Below are 18564 nucleotides of genomic sequence, written 5' to 3' on the forward strand. Positions count from 1 at the left end.
ATTGTGATCGAGGACCCTCGGAAATGCCTGCCCGACATGAGAAGGTATCACATTTTCAAGGTATTAGGTGTTTCTTTTTAGCTGCAACAAATTTTCGTAAAAAGGGTAGTTGCCCTATAGGACGCTTTTACTTTTGTCATTGGATTAGTCGACGGGGCTGCTACTAGGAAACTTTATTTTTTCTCAGTAAAGGGTCTAATTAACATATATATTATAATAAACTTTTAATTATTGGCTTTAGGGAGTACATTGCAATTGCGAAATTAAAGCCTGATCTCCACATGATGCGCTCGACTCACTGATGAAACACAAAAGTAATCACAGCGCGCTACAGACCTATGTATTTTACTTGCGTCGTCTGCTGTGCACGGCAAGTAATCTGCAAAGGAGCGACAGTGGGGTTACAGAAAGACGTCACACGCCAATTCAGGCAAACACTTTCCGCGGTATGCCTCACAATCTTTGCTTTTCTTTTTTTTATTTTTCGCATCACCGCTACATATCAACGCTTATCGCACCGGGAAGGGTGAGAGCCGTGCCCAGCAGAATGAGAGGAGTGATACGGCGAGCGACTCCGAACACGTGAAGGAAGAAAAGAAAGCGAAAAAGAAACACGAAACAAAGATCGTGAAACATACCGCGATAAGGGTACCCTACATCGCGTATGACGTTTTCCTATGACGTTAAGTGAGGGCGGAGATATCGATCTCCCCCTCCCCCTCGGTTTCGTTCCCTTAGAAGTCGGCCCAGAACGCACATTCCCCCCAGGGCGTCAGTCGTGACATTGTGACTTTGTGAGGTCGACAACGGCGAGCGCTTTCACCACCACCCCACGACCACCACCACCATCGGAGTGTACACGCCTCTGAAATCATGCTCCGGAATAGATTAGTTGACTGCATTTGGTTGGACTGTACACGTCAACTCTATTTTCCTGCTGATCAAGTTGAGCAGGTGTCTTGGCTTGGATTGCAAATAATACTATCATATGGAGAAGACATGTCCTGTAGTTACTTTGCAGGCAGGTTTAGTTGATTGGTATGCCATCTCGATCTGCTCCCTAGTAGTATATTCTTACTGTTCACACGCTAGTTGATACAAGATGTTCACTGTCCTCTTATTCTTCCATTTATCATCATTATCACCATCGCCATTGCAGCACTGGATTCCATCCATCCAACCGCCCTCTTGCAGGATGTAGCATGCGGCTGAAGTTCACCACTGACTCACAGTCAGGAACATGTTATTTGCACATAGCAGCCTAAGAACCGCATGCTACACTGCTTCCCAGTACCCAACAATCATATCCAGCAAAGTCTTTCCTCCACCTGGAGGAAAAACGTTCCCGTCTAATAACTTCTCTTTGCGGAAGATGTCAATACGATAGGTCCTGATATTTTGCGCTATTACGCCAAACCTCCTTCGAACTTTTCCCCGCACAAGACTTCTGTCATCTTTGAGACGGAGTACAGCCTTTCTAATAGAGATGGGACGAATGCAGGGTTTCTCTAATCTGAATCTGAATCCAAGGAATGTTCTGAGAATCCACGAATCTTAGGAATCTCGAATCTTTGGAATCCTTTCTTCGAAGAGAGTTTAAAAAGCAAGGAAAAAAAAAACTCTTCTACTGAAAAGTGTCTGGAAGGAGAATTTGCTATATTTGTTTAATAAAAAACAAATTTCGGGAGGAGACAAACCCATCTTATACTTCTTCCTAACTAAGTGTAACTTATTTGACGTGTTGTTCATCGACTACAGGAAATACATAAACTGAGGAGTCTGAATTCCCTCCATAAAACTAAGAAACAATCAAAAGCAAAACCGTGTTACTTTTAAACTTCTAACATCGGAGCTTTATGTTGTGGTTTTGGCGCGCCCCGGGGGCCGCCGGCCAAGCAGGCTTGGAGGCGCCGATTTTAAAAAGAAACAAACAAACGTGGTTGGTGGATTCGAAAGATTCGATTCGCTGTTTTTTTGGGCAATGGGATACGGATTGGCGAATCTCGAATCCCTGCCTAGGATTCGAGGATTCGCGGATTCGGTTGCCACATCCTTACTTTCTAATATTCACGTACTGAATGCCTCATCCGCGTGCACCATTCTCTCTAAGAACGCCGTTTACGTAACGCAACTCGCTGTCGCATCGACATCGCCTCCGTCAACCTGGATTTTAGCTGGCGTTCCTGGCGTCCCTGACATAGTGAGCGGCCAGTGCTCGGTGGAAACTAGTCCAACGCGGCGGATTGCTCCTTCTGAGTGAGGGCCGGCCCGCCCAAGGTCGTTCAATGGCTCTACCATCCCCATTTTGTGATTGGCGTCATCCACCGGAACCCACGTATTTCCTCGGGGGTCAAACCTCGTTGCATCCGTGCTTTTCTTCTTGTTTTGTCACTAATCGACAGCAATCTAAGTAGGTAATGGCGAAATGTACTTTCGTGTATGGCGAAATGTAAGGTGGAGCTATATTGGAAAGAGAAGTACGTGGATGCGATTTGAGCTTACCGGGTCGTTGGTCTTCATTTCCCCCTGTCCTCTTCGTTTGGTTTGACTGTGTTTCTGATGTCATGTACGGGTTACTTTGAAGGAGAAGACAAATGCGGTTGTGGCGGCGGATCAGGGGGTAAGTAGAACAGATAACGAAATGTTGTAAGCGCGTTGTCGTTTATGTAGATCGGTGACATAGTTCGACGCTTGCATTGTTTTGTGGAGCTGGATGGATGCATCGGCGGCGGGTTTCGAAATGATTGTGGCGAAATATCGTATCTCGTGTTAAGATGTCCGGTTTGAAGTTGCGTGAAAAAAAACTAACGAGTTGAACGGCCGTCGGACATGGATTGGACCTGCTTACGCACTAATGTTGATATTATGGGCAATGATCAAAAGGTTACGACGAAGGTTCACCATGGTGGATCTTATCTCTTTCCTTTCTGAATGCTTAACTCGACTGGATTGTTCGGAAGGGTGTAATATATGTACGGTCGCATTAGTGACCGTAATGGTGTTTGTCTTAATTGCTTTCATGCAAATGATAATGTAGGTGCTATAAGGTCATCGTCCGCAACGCTCTAACTTACAGGCCTCAGTACATTTCATCACGGCTGGATTACATACATTTCCGGCTCTAGGATACGTAAATAAATCATTAAAAAAACCATTATGTGACGTATGTATTATGTATCACACGACAAATCCGGCTACTCCCATAAACGCCCCCCCCCCCCACACACAAAAAAACAAAAGAAGAAAAAACAAAGAATCGCTACGTAAGATAGGGTTTTTTGTATCCGTACTATCGTGTCCACTAACTCCATACTTTGAATGATTGTCTCTCCCCTCTGTAATGCTTCCAGACCCTGATGGTACTTTCACTAATATATAAAGGAATAGCGCCCAAATCTTCGTTTTGTTTTCTTATTTTTCTTTTTGTTCTGCTTTTTTTTTTTTTTTTTTTTGAGGTTAATGGTTTGTTTTGGTTCAGGTGGACTCGGTGACAGGGCAAAGAATGTGATGGTGCAGTGATTCACCCAAAATGTGGGTTCCACGTCATGTACTAAGTGGACCATGAAATGTGCGTCACCCGGAATGCCTGAAAACGCGTATGCACAGCGGGATTCCTAGACGTGAGTGTTACGCTACAGCAGAAACTCTGAAAGGGATGCAAGGCGACACGCAGGTATGCACATGCAGGTGAAGCAGGTACGCGCATAAACGCCTTCTGCGATAATTAGTGGGACGAATTCAGGTACGAATTGAGCTACAGACTACACGGTACGTAGAGTCGGACTTTCGCACAACTTAGCTATAGGTGGAGGCCGTATACTGCATAGCACTGTAGTACACTGTCCTGTCCTATCTTCTACGCTTTCCGTGTGTCCTTGGCTGCATCAACCAGTATGTATATAAACTATAACCAACTACCCCGCATCGTCGCTCTACTGTATAGCACGCTGGCAGACTGCACGTATGATCATGGAGTAGCTAGCTGGATTTGGCTACAATGACAATATACGTTACCTGGCTGTATTATTACTTTTTGCGTTTCCACTTCTTTTTTGCTTTTTTCTGCTCTATAGTACGTTTCTCGAACTCTGATGTTTGCAGCTCACCGGCAAACTGTATGTACACAGGACCATAGATAGCGCTTCTGGCGGCCCAGATTCCTGACATTCCCTTCTCATATGTACTTAGCGCCATACTAGCCTCTTTTACCGTCGACGAACTCTTTCCTCCACGCATGTTAAAGTTTGGTGGTGATGAATGGCTAAATAGTGCGGAGCGAAGTTCAGTTTTGCACAGCGAGCGTGGGCGGTCTGCTGTACAGAGTATCACATTTCTTGCTGTGTTCAAGAGTAGGAAGCTTGGAATTTCATGAGTTTTGAAAGGACAATAGACACAGAAGCAGATGCGCAGAAGACAGTCCCCAGTGCCCGGTTCCCAAGCGCCTGGTGCGTCTAATAAAGCATGGGTTTCGACCTAAAGCTTTGGGGGTGGCTTTCGAATATGTTTCTCACTTGGTTACGAGATATTCGGGATGTGACGTCAAGGCCATGTGACGTCACACATGTGACGTCAAGGTCATTATTTGCATCGATGTGACCTTGCGTTCCAACTCTTGTAGCAAAGGGGGTAATAGACGAGCAGAGAACCGGCACCGCGAATACCGAAACTCATGCGGCTCTGACGTCACGGTATGCGTCTCCGCCAGTGAGGAAGCGCGAGGGACGTCACGTGCTTACCAGTACCAATGGGAATGGCAGGAGATGTGATGTCAGAGCTTGACGAAAAGTACGTGTGTTCAGGGGTCTATATCTCGATCACCAAGTACGACACGTAGAAGAATAATTATTTTTTCCTCAATACTCTAGCTAGCGAGGAATACAATGTGTGCCTGATGTAATGAACCACATCTGTTAAATCACAAACCCTTTAATCGACCAATTTCCTTCAAACAGGACCTTTATTATACTCGTATTGTCTTTCTCGCGAACTGTCGAACGCACGCTTGGAATACGCCCGTTTTCCATAACGAAATATGTCGTTAAGAGATCCCCACATTCCCTGCAGATATAATAATAATAATAATATTTTTTTCGCAAAGTTTGTTAAGTATGATAATCCTGTGCTCAATGTTCTTTAATCGTTCTAGGCGAGACTTGTAGTTGGTACTTTTTACTTTGTTGTAGCGTATATTGTCTTTTCACAGGTGCTGCATGTGATTTACGTGTGTTTACATGCGTTTGTTCTCTGATATTTTCATTTCTGTTATTTACGTATTCTAACGAATTGTTGGAGCCTATATAATGCCTTGTAATGCCTCCTTGCCCTCCTTCATGTAACGCCCCCTCTTTTTTACCCTTGGGGTGTAAATAAATAATAATAATAAAGCGGAAAGCAAGGAATATTTCCTTCATAACTTGAAGCACTTGTTTGGAAACCTCTCATTTGGTGTAAGAGAAGTGTGACATATGACTTACCATAAAGGTGCCATACAGGTGGCAAATTGTGCTGAGGTGTGGGACATCTCCAAAAGTAGTGAGGAACTTAATGTCTAAATGTGCTTTAAGTACTGCTGCATATCAAGTAATGTACGTTGTACCTCAAGTGCCTCACATGTAATATTACATAAACATACATTGCCTAAGTCGTACAGTGGCGCAATCTACTCCAGGGAAGTGGTCGGCAAAAGGCCCAGAATGAGTAAAGGCGTCCGTGTTCGTCATCACATACAGAAAGAGCAAAATACGCCAAAGCGAAAAATTTTCCTCCTTTGTCACTCATGTTTTTCATCCGCTGCAGAATATAGTCCTGGCGACATTTGCTTCTTGATTTCTTGCCACGACAGAGCTTTCCTGTGGAGCGATTTATTTCGCAGACGATGTTGGGAAAACTTCTGTAATTATCGAAACTCTGAAACGCTCACTGTATGTCATAGTATCTGTTCGTCTCTCCTCTGTAGTCTACCGAAGTCTGATGGAGGAAAATAAACGTAATAAGATATGCCATGAAATATAAAGAAATGTAGAAATACCATCATCAAGCAACGCAAGTACAGCTCAAATTACTTATTGCGAAACTGTACATCAGGGAAACTCTAAGTAATGATACATTTAGTGTGCCTACAGATGGTTTTAGGAAGCATCTCCGGTGTGCGCGCAGAAATTGCGATCTATTCTTACAGGCACAAGTCCGGTCCTTTGCGTGTGGTACTATTTCTAACCTGACACTAGCTTCGGCTCTGTCGTTCTTGAAACCCAGTACTTCCAACATGTAGTTAAATTCTCTTGAGCCGGTGACAGTTAAAGGCGGATGCATAAAATGAATAAGAATGAGTAAGTGAAATCTGGCTTGGACAGAAACGAAAACCCGAGACGGAGGAACACAGAGACACAACAGAATCTCATTTCCCCGCAGGCGTGCTGACCCTCCACCTCCCCCGTACGCCCATGATTTATTTTTTTGTTGTTGTTGGGCATGTTCACGTGCACGGTGCGACCCCATTGCGAAGTGTCAAAATCTCTCTTGCCGAGTCTTCGCAAAAGAAATAATGCCTGGATTTATATAAACTTTACGCCATTCCTGAATGGCATTCATTGGACCATTACGCTTTTCCAAACCGTTCTCGCGCGTGTATACTTTCACGAAAATAATCCCACAGGTAGGGTACCGCGCCCCAGGGCAGAGAAACACACCGCGCTCATCATGTTCATCTGCACGGTGCTTTTGTTTGGGTTTCCAGCTGTGATCAGCACAAGTTTCACTGCTGATGATCACTAATCTGCATCACTTGCTCAAGTTTGAGCACACTTTTCTTTAGGGTGACGTCAAACGCAGCGACAATCCGGATGTGGCGCCACCTTTTGACGTTTCCAGACACTAACTGCGCTTACTTCCCTTTTGATGGAGCACATCCGCACAAAATACCGTGTTTTTTTCTTTTTCTCTTGTTGTTGTTACCGGCACTCAAGCGACACCTACGGCACAATATTCTTATATAAGTACTTTTTATCAATATATGTGAGTGCAAAAGCTTTCACAGTTCAAAGGGTGTAAACGACTGTTCGAAGGACTCAGGTATATGTATTTACGCCTCCTTGGAGTTGGATGAGCTACCGTCGATGTACAAAAGTGGAAGCGCAACGTTTATTAATGTTTCAACAGGTACAAAAGCGATAAAGAAGTGCACGAATGTCAGGCAGCAGCTGGCGCCCATAGTTCTTGAGTGTCCGAATGTCCGTCTTCCCTGCGGCTGCAAATAGAAGAAGAAGAATGAAAAACGTGTTAGTAAGCGGTCAATATAAAATGCAAAAACAAGGTTAAAATCTCGGCGGGTTGGTGATGCATTCAAAAATCGTTAAAACCCCAGTGCAGGTGAAGAGAATACAGGACAAACACGAGGCAACATACACACTGATCGTGTCTGAGTAGGACGGTCAGTGCGTGTGTTGTCTCTCGTTTGCCCTTTATTGTCTTCCCCTGCACTAGGGTATTAACTATTATGCAGATCACCTTAGATGTCAGCAGACAAGAAGTGAAGACGAACTTCGCTGCTTGTGGACACAACACGCTGACAATAATTTTTACGGGGGTTTTACGTCGTGAGACAATTCTGCAAATTTGACCAAGAACGTTACGACAGAGTGGTCCATCCGCGGATAAACTTTGCCCACATAAGGATTCTTCAACCCGTGGTGCAGTCTCAGCGTTTTGTACATGCGGGATGTGGTGAATGACACGGTGCGGGATCTTTCGTTTTTGTTCTGTGCGTCTTGTTTCCCATCAAAACGGTCTGCATCTCATTAGAAGCGTGTAAAACCAGGCTGCCTTGTTGTAAACAGCATCATTGATGCCTTTTTCAAATTGCCCTGTTGTGTCAGTCTCTTAAACACAGCATGAAATTGGGAGCGCTGTTATATGCGTTACGCTCTGTTTTCTTTTCGAGATCTTTTAGAAATCCCATGGTGAGATCTCTGTCTACTCTAAAAAATAGTCTTGCCCCATCCATGTGCTACGGATACATTCGCACCAGAACGCGCGGAAGTGGGTAGATGGATAACTTGGATGGATAACATGGATACACAACAAGCGCAGCTGGTTGCCCGCGAGCGCGCAAATTGAAATTTGTTTCATTTGTAGCATTCGATATTACTGATTAAACAGCGAACCAGCGGTGCTTCGTAACTAGAACTTCTAAGGAGCCTAATCGAAGTGCCATTACTGGGCGTTTGGTCTCTGCTTCTTCTTGATATTCTTTTTTGTTTGTTTCTTTGTTTCTTTTACTTTTACCACCAAGCACTAACTTTACGGTTAACTTCGTGCGTACATTCGTGTACTTTGTGATTTATATAGGTTCAGTCGCGGTGTGGTGCGTTGTACTCTAGCTAGAATGCCAATGATTATTAATAATTATTGGTATTTTGATACCTTCGATTAACTATAACCGTGAGATACTTCGTCGATCATGGGTTATAAAGCCGAGCAATTAGAGCGTCCGAGGATCAACGTCGCAGGTGGCGGTAGCATACCGCTCCTGTAAAGGGTGCTTTGCCGCAGTATGAGAAACCGCGAGGCGAAGCCTACGGTCTGCATAGTAACCTTGCAGTAGTAACCTTGTTCGCACCATCCTGTGATTATTGACAGTTTTCTCATCTCTATATCTACGTCGTATTTATATTTATTTTCGCTCAATACTACAACCTACGAACACATCCAGCGACGCGTCATTGATAATGTTTGGAACATTTCGCTGGTTCCGTGGGTGTCTCTTGAGAATGTCTTTGTGCGGGCTACGGGTCAACTTCCTGTATTGTAAAGTCGTAAAATTTTACGTATTCTACGTAACACATTCGCACGTAATCAATGCAGCTAAAATCTATGCAGTTTTCGATACAGCAGTGTGGTTGCTGAATATTCTATAATGCACGTGAGCTGTGAGTTGTGTATAAATACACACATTCCTAACTTGAATTGAAGGCTGCTAACATAATGACGGAGCCCACGTAGAGGCAACGTCGTCTACATTTTCCGGCAGGAAATGGCAATGAACGTGATTAATAAATTCAGACCAAGCAATGATCGTAACGCCATTGGCTACGCATCCTTGGAATCGAAGTTCGTTACCTCTTAACGCTGAACAGCGTCTAAATGTCCTGGAACGGACAAGGAACAAAACAAAACAAATATCGAAACAGAAGTGGGTAGCAGTAAGTAATATAGTGCTTGCTACCCCAACAACACCGAATATCCTCTGGATGTACGAATAATGTCCTAACGAATTCGTACGTCCGGGGTATCTAGTGGCGGCCTTCTTCGTTGCACGCTTTTCCGAGGTGAGTCTGGGGGACCTGTTTGCCAACGACGAGTAGCGACATCTGGCATTGTGACGTAGACTGTTTGCAAGCAGCGGATGGTCTATTGGCTTGTCAAGTTTTCGGATACAGTATCGTGAAACTTCTACGTTTTCGTAAAACTCGCCAACATGTGTGACGAACGGTACGAGGAAGTTGCAGTTGTATTCCAAATTAACTTGTATATCACGCAACCGTAAAGTACGCAGTGCGCGCTGCCCTCTGCTGTGGATAGGAAAAATCAACTGGTTCTCGGGGAGCGTGTCGTCATTGTACTACTCCTTGCCAGATGGCGACACTCTACTTATACCTACGAGAAGCCCCAGAAATGCACGGGGGGCATGAAGAATTCCATGTTCTTTTGCTGTCACTGCACCTGTGTAGTATCGCAGTGTTCTGTGACATCTGCACATGCGTGTGCTTGTCGTGAGAGAACTAAATGGGATATATTCGGTTCGTCACTCGTGAGAATGAACTTCGTTTTAATTGTTGTTAATAGCAGAAAGAAAAAGGATAAGTATATAGGGGGATTATGTTTAATAAAAAAGAAAAGGAGATAAAGGAAAGGTTGTCCAGGCAAACAGCCGGCTTGCTTTCCTAGATTATGTGCTCGCCGCTTATCTTGCCTGCATATTCGGTTTTCTTGGTTTCCCAACGCGCACACACATTAAAATATGATGCACATAGAATATGTTGCTTGGTCGAAGATAGAAAGACTGACTTTCCATCCTCGAACCTTTTCTTCTTCTCTTCTTTGCAGTTGATGTTTTTAAACTTGACACTGTTAATGAAAATGTTAGCTTTGTAATTTTGTTTTCACGTAGATTGATTGATTGATTGATGGAGAGTTTACATCTTTCAGATGGTTTATGTGACTGACACTATTTCATGTCACGTTTTGGCGTTACGGTTTGGTGTAGGGATAAATTAATCTTCAAGTATCAATTAGTCAAGTAGTGTAATCAGCAAAATTAAATAAATAAGTTAATTTAAAATTCATAAAAACAAATACTACGACCAAAACCTGGCGGCCTTCTCCAACGAAGGACCCCAAAATTTCTGGTCTGAGCCGTTAATGAGATAAACGTGAAAATTCCTTCATATCTATTTTGTTTTGATTTACAGGACCGGAAGATGCTGACGATATCTGAGCATCAACGTCTGGTAAGTTTGTTCACTCTGACGTATAGTATAGTGTAGTATATAGTATACTAATATATTATCGTATAGTATAATAATAATAATAATTGGGAATACACTTACGCGTAAGTCCTGTATAATAATGCATTATACGAAACAGATCGCATGGAATATACAAATATACGTTAATTATAATAGCGAAAAATAAAGGTGAGCTCTAGGGCAGATGGCCTTTACTAAAATGTTTTAACGCGACGTTGGTGTGTTGAGGTTTGCTCGCGGCATAGACTGTCCAATCCGAAGCGCATACTTTTTTTCATAAATTTCTTTTTATTACCACTATGTTTCATCAAGTTCGCATAAATAACGGTGAAGTATAAGTTTTCCATGCTGTGTCTATACGTGTCGCAACGATGCTGCTCCACAAGGTCCCGCATGAATACGTTCTGAAAAGGTACGAAGAAACAGTTATGATTATTCAATCCAACTTCTGTTGCGCAATTCTTTATGAATGCTGCATCATAAAAATTGTGTATAGACAGCTACATGTGTGCAGAACTAACCTTGCTAGGGCACGAAGCCGTAGTTTAGAGCATTCAGTGCGTTTGGATTGCCGTGCACACCGTAGTTTGTACCATGAGCTGCAACGCCGTAGCTCTGTTCCTCACCACTGCTCTCTTGGGCGTGTCCAGCACTGCCTTGAAAGTTACCGGATCCCCACTGGTTCTTACTTTCGTGTTCGAAACCACCCGTGTTCCTAAAGCCTTCCTGATGGACAAAACCGTGGACCTCTTTAGCCTCGGCACCTTGCGCGAAAGCGCCACTTCCTTGAGCGCCTGCTTGCTCCGACGACTGGAAGTTATGTTGTTCAGCACCTTCCTGTTGAGCGTGTTCCTGGTGAACTACTTCGGCACCTCCCGCTGCTACGGGTACTGTGCCAGCAACCGGCACTACGGGCGCTGGAAGAGGTGCGCCGGCCGCAGGTACGGCACCTGCTGCTAGAGGAACTACAGCTCCTGGCACAGGTCCTCCTGTCAAAACTCCAGCGACGGGTACTGGAAGAGGTGCACCTGCCACGGGTACGGCACCTGCAACTGGAGGGATTGCAGCTCCTGGTACAGGTCCTCCGGTCAAAACTCCAGCGACGGGACCGACGGCTGCATGTCCTTGCGGGAACTGACCGACGGGCTTGTTCGCGAGTTCGCTCCCAACCTCAGCAGCAGGAACGGATCTCGCATCGGGAGGAAGTTCCGGTTCAGGTTCACCAGAACCTTCCGAACCTGACTCTAACTCGTCTGCACTTGGTGCAGCTGGTTCGGGTCCTTCTGGCTCTTGTGATGCTGACTCCGGTTCTCCAGGTTCTTGCGGTGCTGGCTGTGGCTGTTCTTCTGCGTGCACGTATAAATTTTACTTGCATACCGAGATAGAGCAGCAAAAGGACATAGGTGTACACAACTCCACTGATTATCAAGCGATCGCATTGGCTTCGGTAAAAAACGTTTAGTCAGGGCTACCATATTCGCATGAACCGTATTACAAGGCGGTCACCAGTGAGACCGTATACTCAGGGTAACGTGCCTTGTGAATAACGCCAGTGTGTATTCGTGTACCTCAGTCATAATTTACTTCAGGTCTGTTGTAGATTTCTCCCAGCAGCTAATCAGCACTCTCTGGAACCGCGCATTAAGATTTAGGAACATCAAAGTCCCAACGCGACATACTTCTACCCCTAGTTTTGCCATAATACTCTCTACAACCCTGCAAGAGACATGACGTCAGCGACTCAGCATGAACCTTAACTACACTTGACATCGCACGTCCTTGAAATAAAGTTCACTGAATGTGCACGGGTAAACACAGAGCGTATAATTATTCTAATTTTTCATTGAAGCCGACTACGATTCACGATCGCTCAGTGATTATACTTGTACTGGAAATATATCGGGGTACCTTCTGAAGGTTGTTCTTCAGACGGACCTTGAGCTGCTGCTTCTAAGACTTCGTCTCCTTGTGCGGGAGATTGCCCGGATGGTGACGGAAGTCCTGGCTTAGTCTCTTCGCCGACATTTTCGGCTTCTGCAGCCACGCCTTGCTCGTCCACAGGCGCGCTTTGAGCAACGGCTAACAGAACGGCGAAAACCACCTGCAGTCACAATGCGTCACAAGGTTTAGATGAACTTATTAGGTGCCGGATGACGTGTGGATCTATGCTCCTAGTACAATATCCATACATATATACACAAGCATCGTCCAATCAATTCGTGATCAATTTCGCGGTTGTTTTCCCTTTTTGTTTGTTTGTTCCTGTTTCGTTTTTTTTCTTTGCTGTGAATAGCAAGCCGCCGAAGCGCAGGCTAACTTTTAGTAATAAGCATATCCACCCCCCCACCCCCCGCCCCACCGCCCATTCATTGTTCTACACATGCATTGCTTACGAGCGGTCGGTTCCCAGAGCTGCAATGGAAAAGAAGTAAAGGTACTTATTGGACTATGAAAGCTAACATGTACGTATAATGTTCGCAATGATCCGTCACGGCTTCATAGGATAAGGTCAGACAAATGTTTGTATAGCTACTGGAGAAAGGTACGCGTTTGCATGTAACTCCCATTTCTTTCTCTCTCCAGTCAACCAACCTATATGTGTAACATAGAACCTGCTAACCTGAAACAAGGTAATTTGAAAGATACAATTGAACTAAAAACAAAACTGCAAACAACTCTTACCAGAAACTTGAACATGACTTGTGAGTCCACGAATCCTTCCGGGAAGGATCTCCTTTATGTCTGCGTGCACAAAAAGAAAGTGTCAACCAAAAAGTTTAACGAGAGATGCTACACCCACATCAAGATCGCCCTAGAGCAAACCAAAGCGATTACACACTCTCTCTTCTCCTACCTGCTTTCTCAAAAAAAAAAGCTTTTGCTGCGAGACCACTTGAAACGGCTCGAGGTATGGTTACCAGCGCTCAGTGAAATTCGAAGCATGCACACTCACAGGTCTCGGAAGAGTTACAGTAATTCCACACAAAACGTGAAAGACACGGCTCTTTATACTCACAGTGGAAAAATACTGAGATTGATACCAACTTACCATCAAACGAAGCTGGGTTCTAAGAAAAGTTTTTAGTGACGTGCGTACACAGCAGTTGAACCCCCTTTCCCCTCTTCTTCTTTTCTTTTCCGGATGAGAACAGTTTCATTGAGCGGTACCAGCTTGTCTAGTCTATGCAGGAAGCATCTTCCTGTCTCACCGGCAACGGAATGGCACCCAACGGAAAACTTGGGTGTTCCTGTAGTTTTCCTTTGGAGACGTCGGGACTGTGACACTGTGTGCGCCCATTGATAAGAACGCATGTAACGTTCGTCCGGTTTCCTAATACAGGCAGCACGTGAACTAAGCGCGTTCCCAAGCAGCACAATATCCTGGCCCAATATTGGCTGGTCATCGGCAATACTGGTCTAACGTTTGACCAATATCGCCAGTATCGAGCCAATACTGGGCCCAGATGTGGTGCTGCTTGGGCTGTGCTTTGCGCTTCTATTGCGCGTCGTGTTACGAACAGAGATGCATGTTAAATTTATAGCATCACATGTCAGGTGATGATGATTTGTTGCCGGGGAAGCCGGTTTTGCAATCCGGAAAGTCTACCGACAGACCGCGTTGCCATGTCCCTGTTTGGCAAGCTGAATTTGCAAACTAATGATATTATTAAACCCGACTCGCGTAGATCGGTTTATTGAATCTCCTGTACGTATTAATAGCATTGTTCAGAAAAGGTCGTTGAATGATGAGCTCCTTCTGGGATCTTTTAATTTGTAATGAAGAGGCACGAGCAGACATCCGGTTCGCAGCGCTATTAATTCTCGTCTATCATATGCATGTCCTTGCACTGCCTTTGCAACTTTACAACGTAAGCATTAGGGACGTTTTCCTCGTCAACATTTCTTAACAATTAATGTTCAGTGTTAAAAAAAGTTGTTAGCAATAGGAAGTGCACGTCTATCGCGTTGTCTAGATAAGGACAGATGATTGAGATATGCAGCTTCAGATTGCCACACGCCAACGGAACGGTAACTCTGAGACACAGGAAAATACAAGGTCGACATGGACGACAGATTGCTCTATTTCGGGGTTTTCGTTCCTATCATGTTTCACCAGCTAGCCTGCATTTTGTGTCTTCTCCACACACAGTAGTATATTGCGCGGTCCTCGCATATAGCGATTGACGATCGAATGGGTGATAACGTCACCGCGGCGATAATTATTTCCCGGTGCGTTTCTGAACTACATACATCCATCGATGCCAGAACCTTCACCGATGTGCCACATAGAGGTTAATGTCAGCAGGGTATGTTAGATGTCTCTGGAGCCATGCCGGGATAGTGACATAGCGCTTCGACTAAGTCGGTGAATAAAGCATCTATATACAACTGTACGACGGCGACAAGAGATTCAGAAACGTAGTTTTATGAGCCATCTTTCCGGCGTGGAACACCAGGGTTTCTTAGGTTTAGCCTGCAAAGCCGTCTACCAAATCGCGGACCTGATTGCTTGATTAATTAATTGAAAAATAAAAAATATGGAGACGTGAGACCAAAATCACGGACTTACCGGTTGCTTCGGGCACTTTTTTTTGAATGCTACTGCTAAATTTAATCCATCTTATCTACTGTCATCGGCATACTGATTTAATGTTGATGGCAAAGCCTTGAGACGGAATATATAGATTTCATAGACATGCCACAAAAATAAAGCCACAAGAAGATATCTTGCATAATATTTTATTCTACAGTACGAAATGTTGCAGCTTATGCATGCTGGTCGGAATAATTGCTAAACAACACGCTCACTCAGAGGATCTACTGGCAATCTTTTGGACGTATAACACGCTTGACGAATCCCATAGCCGGGTGTACTGCGCGCCCGATAAGCCCGGTCACATTCGCATAGCAGGAGATGGAGAGAGATGGCAATATGCTTAAAGGAACGCTAAAGACGCAGAAAATTCTCGCACAATGAAAGCTGTCGTTACCTTGAAACCAGTACAACAGGAACGGCATTCGCCGGGCGCGTCGTTCGTGATTAATGATTGACAGAAACAAAATACAATTAACGCCTTCCCCCCGTCTCTCTCTCCTTCTCAAGAAGGCCGACAATGCGGACAGGCCTCCGATTGGTCTCTTCAAATGATTTCGCTGGGATGATTGGACAAATCGCTTGAGGAGACCAACGAGAGAGAGCTCCGTATTGTCGGCCATCTTGAGGAGGACAAGGAATGGGAAGGGGTAAACTGCAGGTTGTTTCGCTCATAAATTCTGAACGACGTAACGAATAAATATTGCTCCTTTTGCATTGCCGTCAAGGTAGCAGGATATTTTGTTCCGCGACGAGAAATTTTCGTACTTTAGTAACCTTTAACAATTTTGGTCGGGCGATTTCAAACATGTACCAAGCTTACATATGTTGCCCCCCTCCTCCCCCCCGTCCCACAAAAAAAAAAACAAGACAAAAACAATAATAATAATCCATATGGTGCCTACATACTTAATGAAATATCAAAATGCTTTATTGCACGGTTTTTGTACAAAAGTGGTTGGGGGTACTAATACAATGGGGTGTCATCCATTCCATGATTCCAGCTCATCTTCACATATATGGGATCCTTGTTTCTTGTTCGGTCCGAGTTTCGCACAACCTGGAAAATTATGGCAGTGCGTGTCAACAGAAGGTGTCTTGCCTGGCAAACAGTGTGGCTATACAACGTTAAGGAAGAACGAAATACGGCAGTGGTCGAAAAAGGTATGCAACGGTGGAAATCTAGCCACGCACCTCTCGATTGTCTGCCGAGCGTGCTAAACACTATGCACTTTTGTCGCTAGTACACGCTCCAACCACTACGCTGCGCTGGCACGGCTTGCCAACGAGACACGCACTCACTCTCTTCACATTCTGTCTTACATGTTCTTTCTCTCCCTCTCTCTCTCTCTCTCTCTCTCTCTCACACACACACAAACACAGATATGCGTGTGACACAGGGCCAGGCAAACGTCATCTGATCATGATGGAAAGCTACCGAGGCTTCTGTTGTGTCGGTCTGTCTGTGTGTTCAAGCCTCAGAACAGTTACTCTCCATTACGGGAGAGTGTTAACGTTAGCCCTATACTGCCTGTAAAGTATACGCAAATCAGTTAAATAGGTTACATTCGCGAAGTAGAACTGGTCCTCACGCAACATGTCTGAACAGAGCGGAAGGGAGCAAGAGGAAAGCCGTACCTATTTAGCCCAAGTGTCCGAACTGGTTGCCGTAGCCCTGAGACCCGTAGGCACCACCTGCACCGGCAGCTCCTTGGTTGAAACCACTGGATCCCTGGCTGTGGCCAGCTCCGTAGCGGTTGCTGTCAGCCGAGTTGAAGCCAGAGCTGTGGCGGTAGCCGGTAGAGTCGCTGTAGCCCTGGACGTTCTTGTGGGAACCACCGGCTGCGAAGCCACCGCTTCCTTGCTGGTGACCAGCAGCGCCAGATTGGAATCCTCCCTGCTGAGCTCCGGCACTGTGACCATAACTGCCGCCTCCAACACCTAGGCCGCCGCCATAGCCACCAAGGCCGCCGCCAAGGCCGCCGCCATAGCCAACCCCAAGACCATAGGCAAGGCTGGCGCAGACGCCCAGGAGAACAAGGGACTGGAACGATACACGAGGAATTGTTTTTGCAAACTTCCCAGTTCAATCTTTTTCTTAGGGCAACGTACGAACATCTTTCGAGTCATCCCCATATCATCGTCATCATGTATTTCTCTCTCTCTCTCTCTTTCGACTAATTGCATTATAAATGCTAGGTGAAGTAGCGCGGATAACTGTTGCAAATGCAACGGAAGAACTGTCACCATCACTATCACTATAATCATCATGAGAACGTGGTACGCTTTCTCATACCACAGCACGGGACATATTAGAATAAACTTCACTGTTCAACTAAACTGTTCCTTTCTCAACTAGTCTTAACACTGCCAAAGCAAGAATTAACGGGTTAGCCTGGCAAAACCGGGTCTCTAGTTCCACGTTGGTCGCACACAACTACATACCTGAACGAATCAAGAATTTTACATAGCAGTTTCACTCTGCGCATTTAATGAGCTAATTACTTCTTTCAACTTTGCTGGTTTGTGTTTGTAAGCCTTCTGGCTCTGAGATTACCGAAATTTAACTTTTGTGCCCTATAGGAGTCGGCATTAGTACTCCATCTGCAATGCTGAATGACCTAGCTCAATGAACTCAACGAACTCAGTGACCTAACACTTCCCAGGCTATCTCATGTCAACTTACCAGCTTCAACATTGTCACAGGACCTGACGAAAACAGCGAAGGCTACCTTCTGAGTGGTGTCCCAGAAAGGAGTGCGGGATCTTTTATAGCAAACTAATTAACACGCGGCAGGAACATGGTTCCATTCCTTTCTCTTTTCGATATCAAAATCGCTCAGTTGAAAGAAGGAAAATTCCTCTCCCTCTTCGCAACCCCACTAAAGAGAGGAAGTGTGATGCTGTGCTGCCGCCGGATTTCCAGGATGCAAGGGGAGGTATGATAAGGTGATTGAAGGAAAAGCTGCCTTTCCGAACGGAGGTAAGGAGGCAAAGAAAAAATCAAGTCCCACAGGAAGTTCTGCTGGCGTAGGATATCATGTTTGATACGAGCTGTTGTGATTGAGTAACATGACATTCATTCATTGGTTGGTTCAATGCCCTCCTACGGCAGCCAAATCTCAACCAGATTCTGTTGCTTGCGGTACACTCTAGAAACAGAACTTCACCGCATAGCACGCTGTGCGCCAACCATCGCCACGAATGATAGGGTTATCGCCTGTGATTAGAAGACAAAGGGCGTACGCCGTTTTGTGGCAATTTCCATATATCCAAATTCCCACAAAAAGGCTTACGTCGCCCTCTCTCTCCGGATGAGAAGCTATAACCTTATCATTCGTGCATTCTAAAAACAGAACTTCACCGCGTAGCACGCTGTGCGCCAACCATCGCTACGAATGATAGGGTGATCGCTCGTGATACGAGGAGAGAGGGGGGCGTACG

General features: G+C 45.1%; 2 protein-coding genes across 3 annotated transcripts; both read right to left on the reverse strand.

The window, feature by feature from the left end:
* Positions 1 to 10791: 10791 nt before the first annotated feature.
* Positions 10792 to 13727, reverse strand: LOC135367864 (microtubule-actin cross-linking factor 1, isoforms 6/7-like). 2 transcript variants are annotated; one of them, XM_064600967.1, is made up of 5 exons: positions 13576 to 13727; positions 13209 to 13268; positions 12435 to 12627; positions 11048 to 11872; positions 10792 to 10930 (listed from the first exon to the last, which is right to left on the reverse strand). In XM_064600967.1, the coding sequence occupies exons 2-4, from the start codon at positions 13221 to 13223 to the stop codon at positions 11052 to 11054; spliced, it is 1029 nt and encodes a 342-aa protein (XP_064457037.1). In that variant the 5' UTR covers positions 13224 to 13268; positions 13576 to 13727; the 3' UTR covers positions 10792 to 10930; positions 11048 to 11051. The 2 variants fall into 2 exon arrangements, with proteins under 2 accessions (XP_064457037.1, XP_064457038.1); XM_064600968.1 differs by lacking the exon at positions 13576 to 13727 and adding an exon at positions 13381 to 13541.
* Positions 13728 to 16026: 2299 nt separating this feature from the next.
* On the reverse strand, positions 16027 to 17927 carry LOC135368595 (uncharacterized). Its single transcript, XM_064601983.1, has 3 exons — positions 17807 to 17927; positions 16759 to 17164; positions 16027 to 16180 (listed from the first exon to the last, which is right to left on the reverse strand). The coding sequence occupies exons 1-2, from the start codon at positions 17816 to 17818 to the stop codon at positions 16763 to 16765; spliced, it is 414 nt and encodes a 137-aa protein (XP_064458053.1). The 5' UTR covers positions 17819 to 17927; the 3' UTR covers positions 16027 to 16180; positions 16759 to 16762.
* Between the last annotated feature and the right edge of the window lie 637 nt (positions 17928 to 18564).

Source organism: Ornithodoros turicata, chromosome 9 (genome assembly GCF_037126465.1).
Source record: "Ornithodoros turicata isolate Travis chromosome 9, ASM3712646v1, whole genome shotgun sequence".
Classification (NCBI taxonomy): domain Eukaryota; kingdom Metazoa; phylum Arthropoda; class Arachnida; order Ixodida; family Argasidae; genus Ornithodoros; species Ornithodoros turicata.

What these genes read in the sequence shown, in the direction of transcription:
- LOC135367864 (XM_064600967.1), bottom strand. An exon ending in TGAAGAACAACCTTCAGAAG is followed by an intron (nt 11,873 to 12,434) that starts GTACCCCGATAT and finishes ACGTGCACGCAG; the next exon opens with AAGAACAGCCACAGCCAGCA.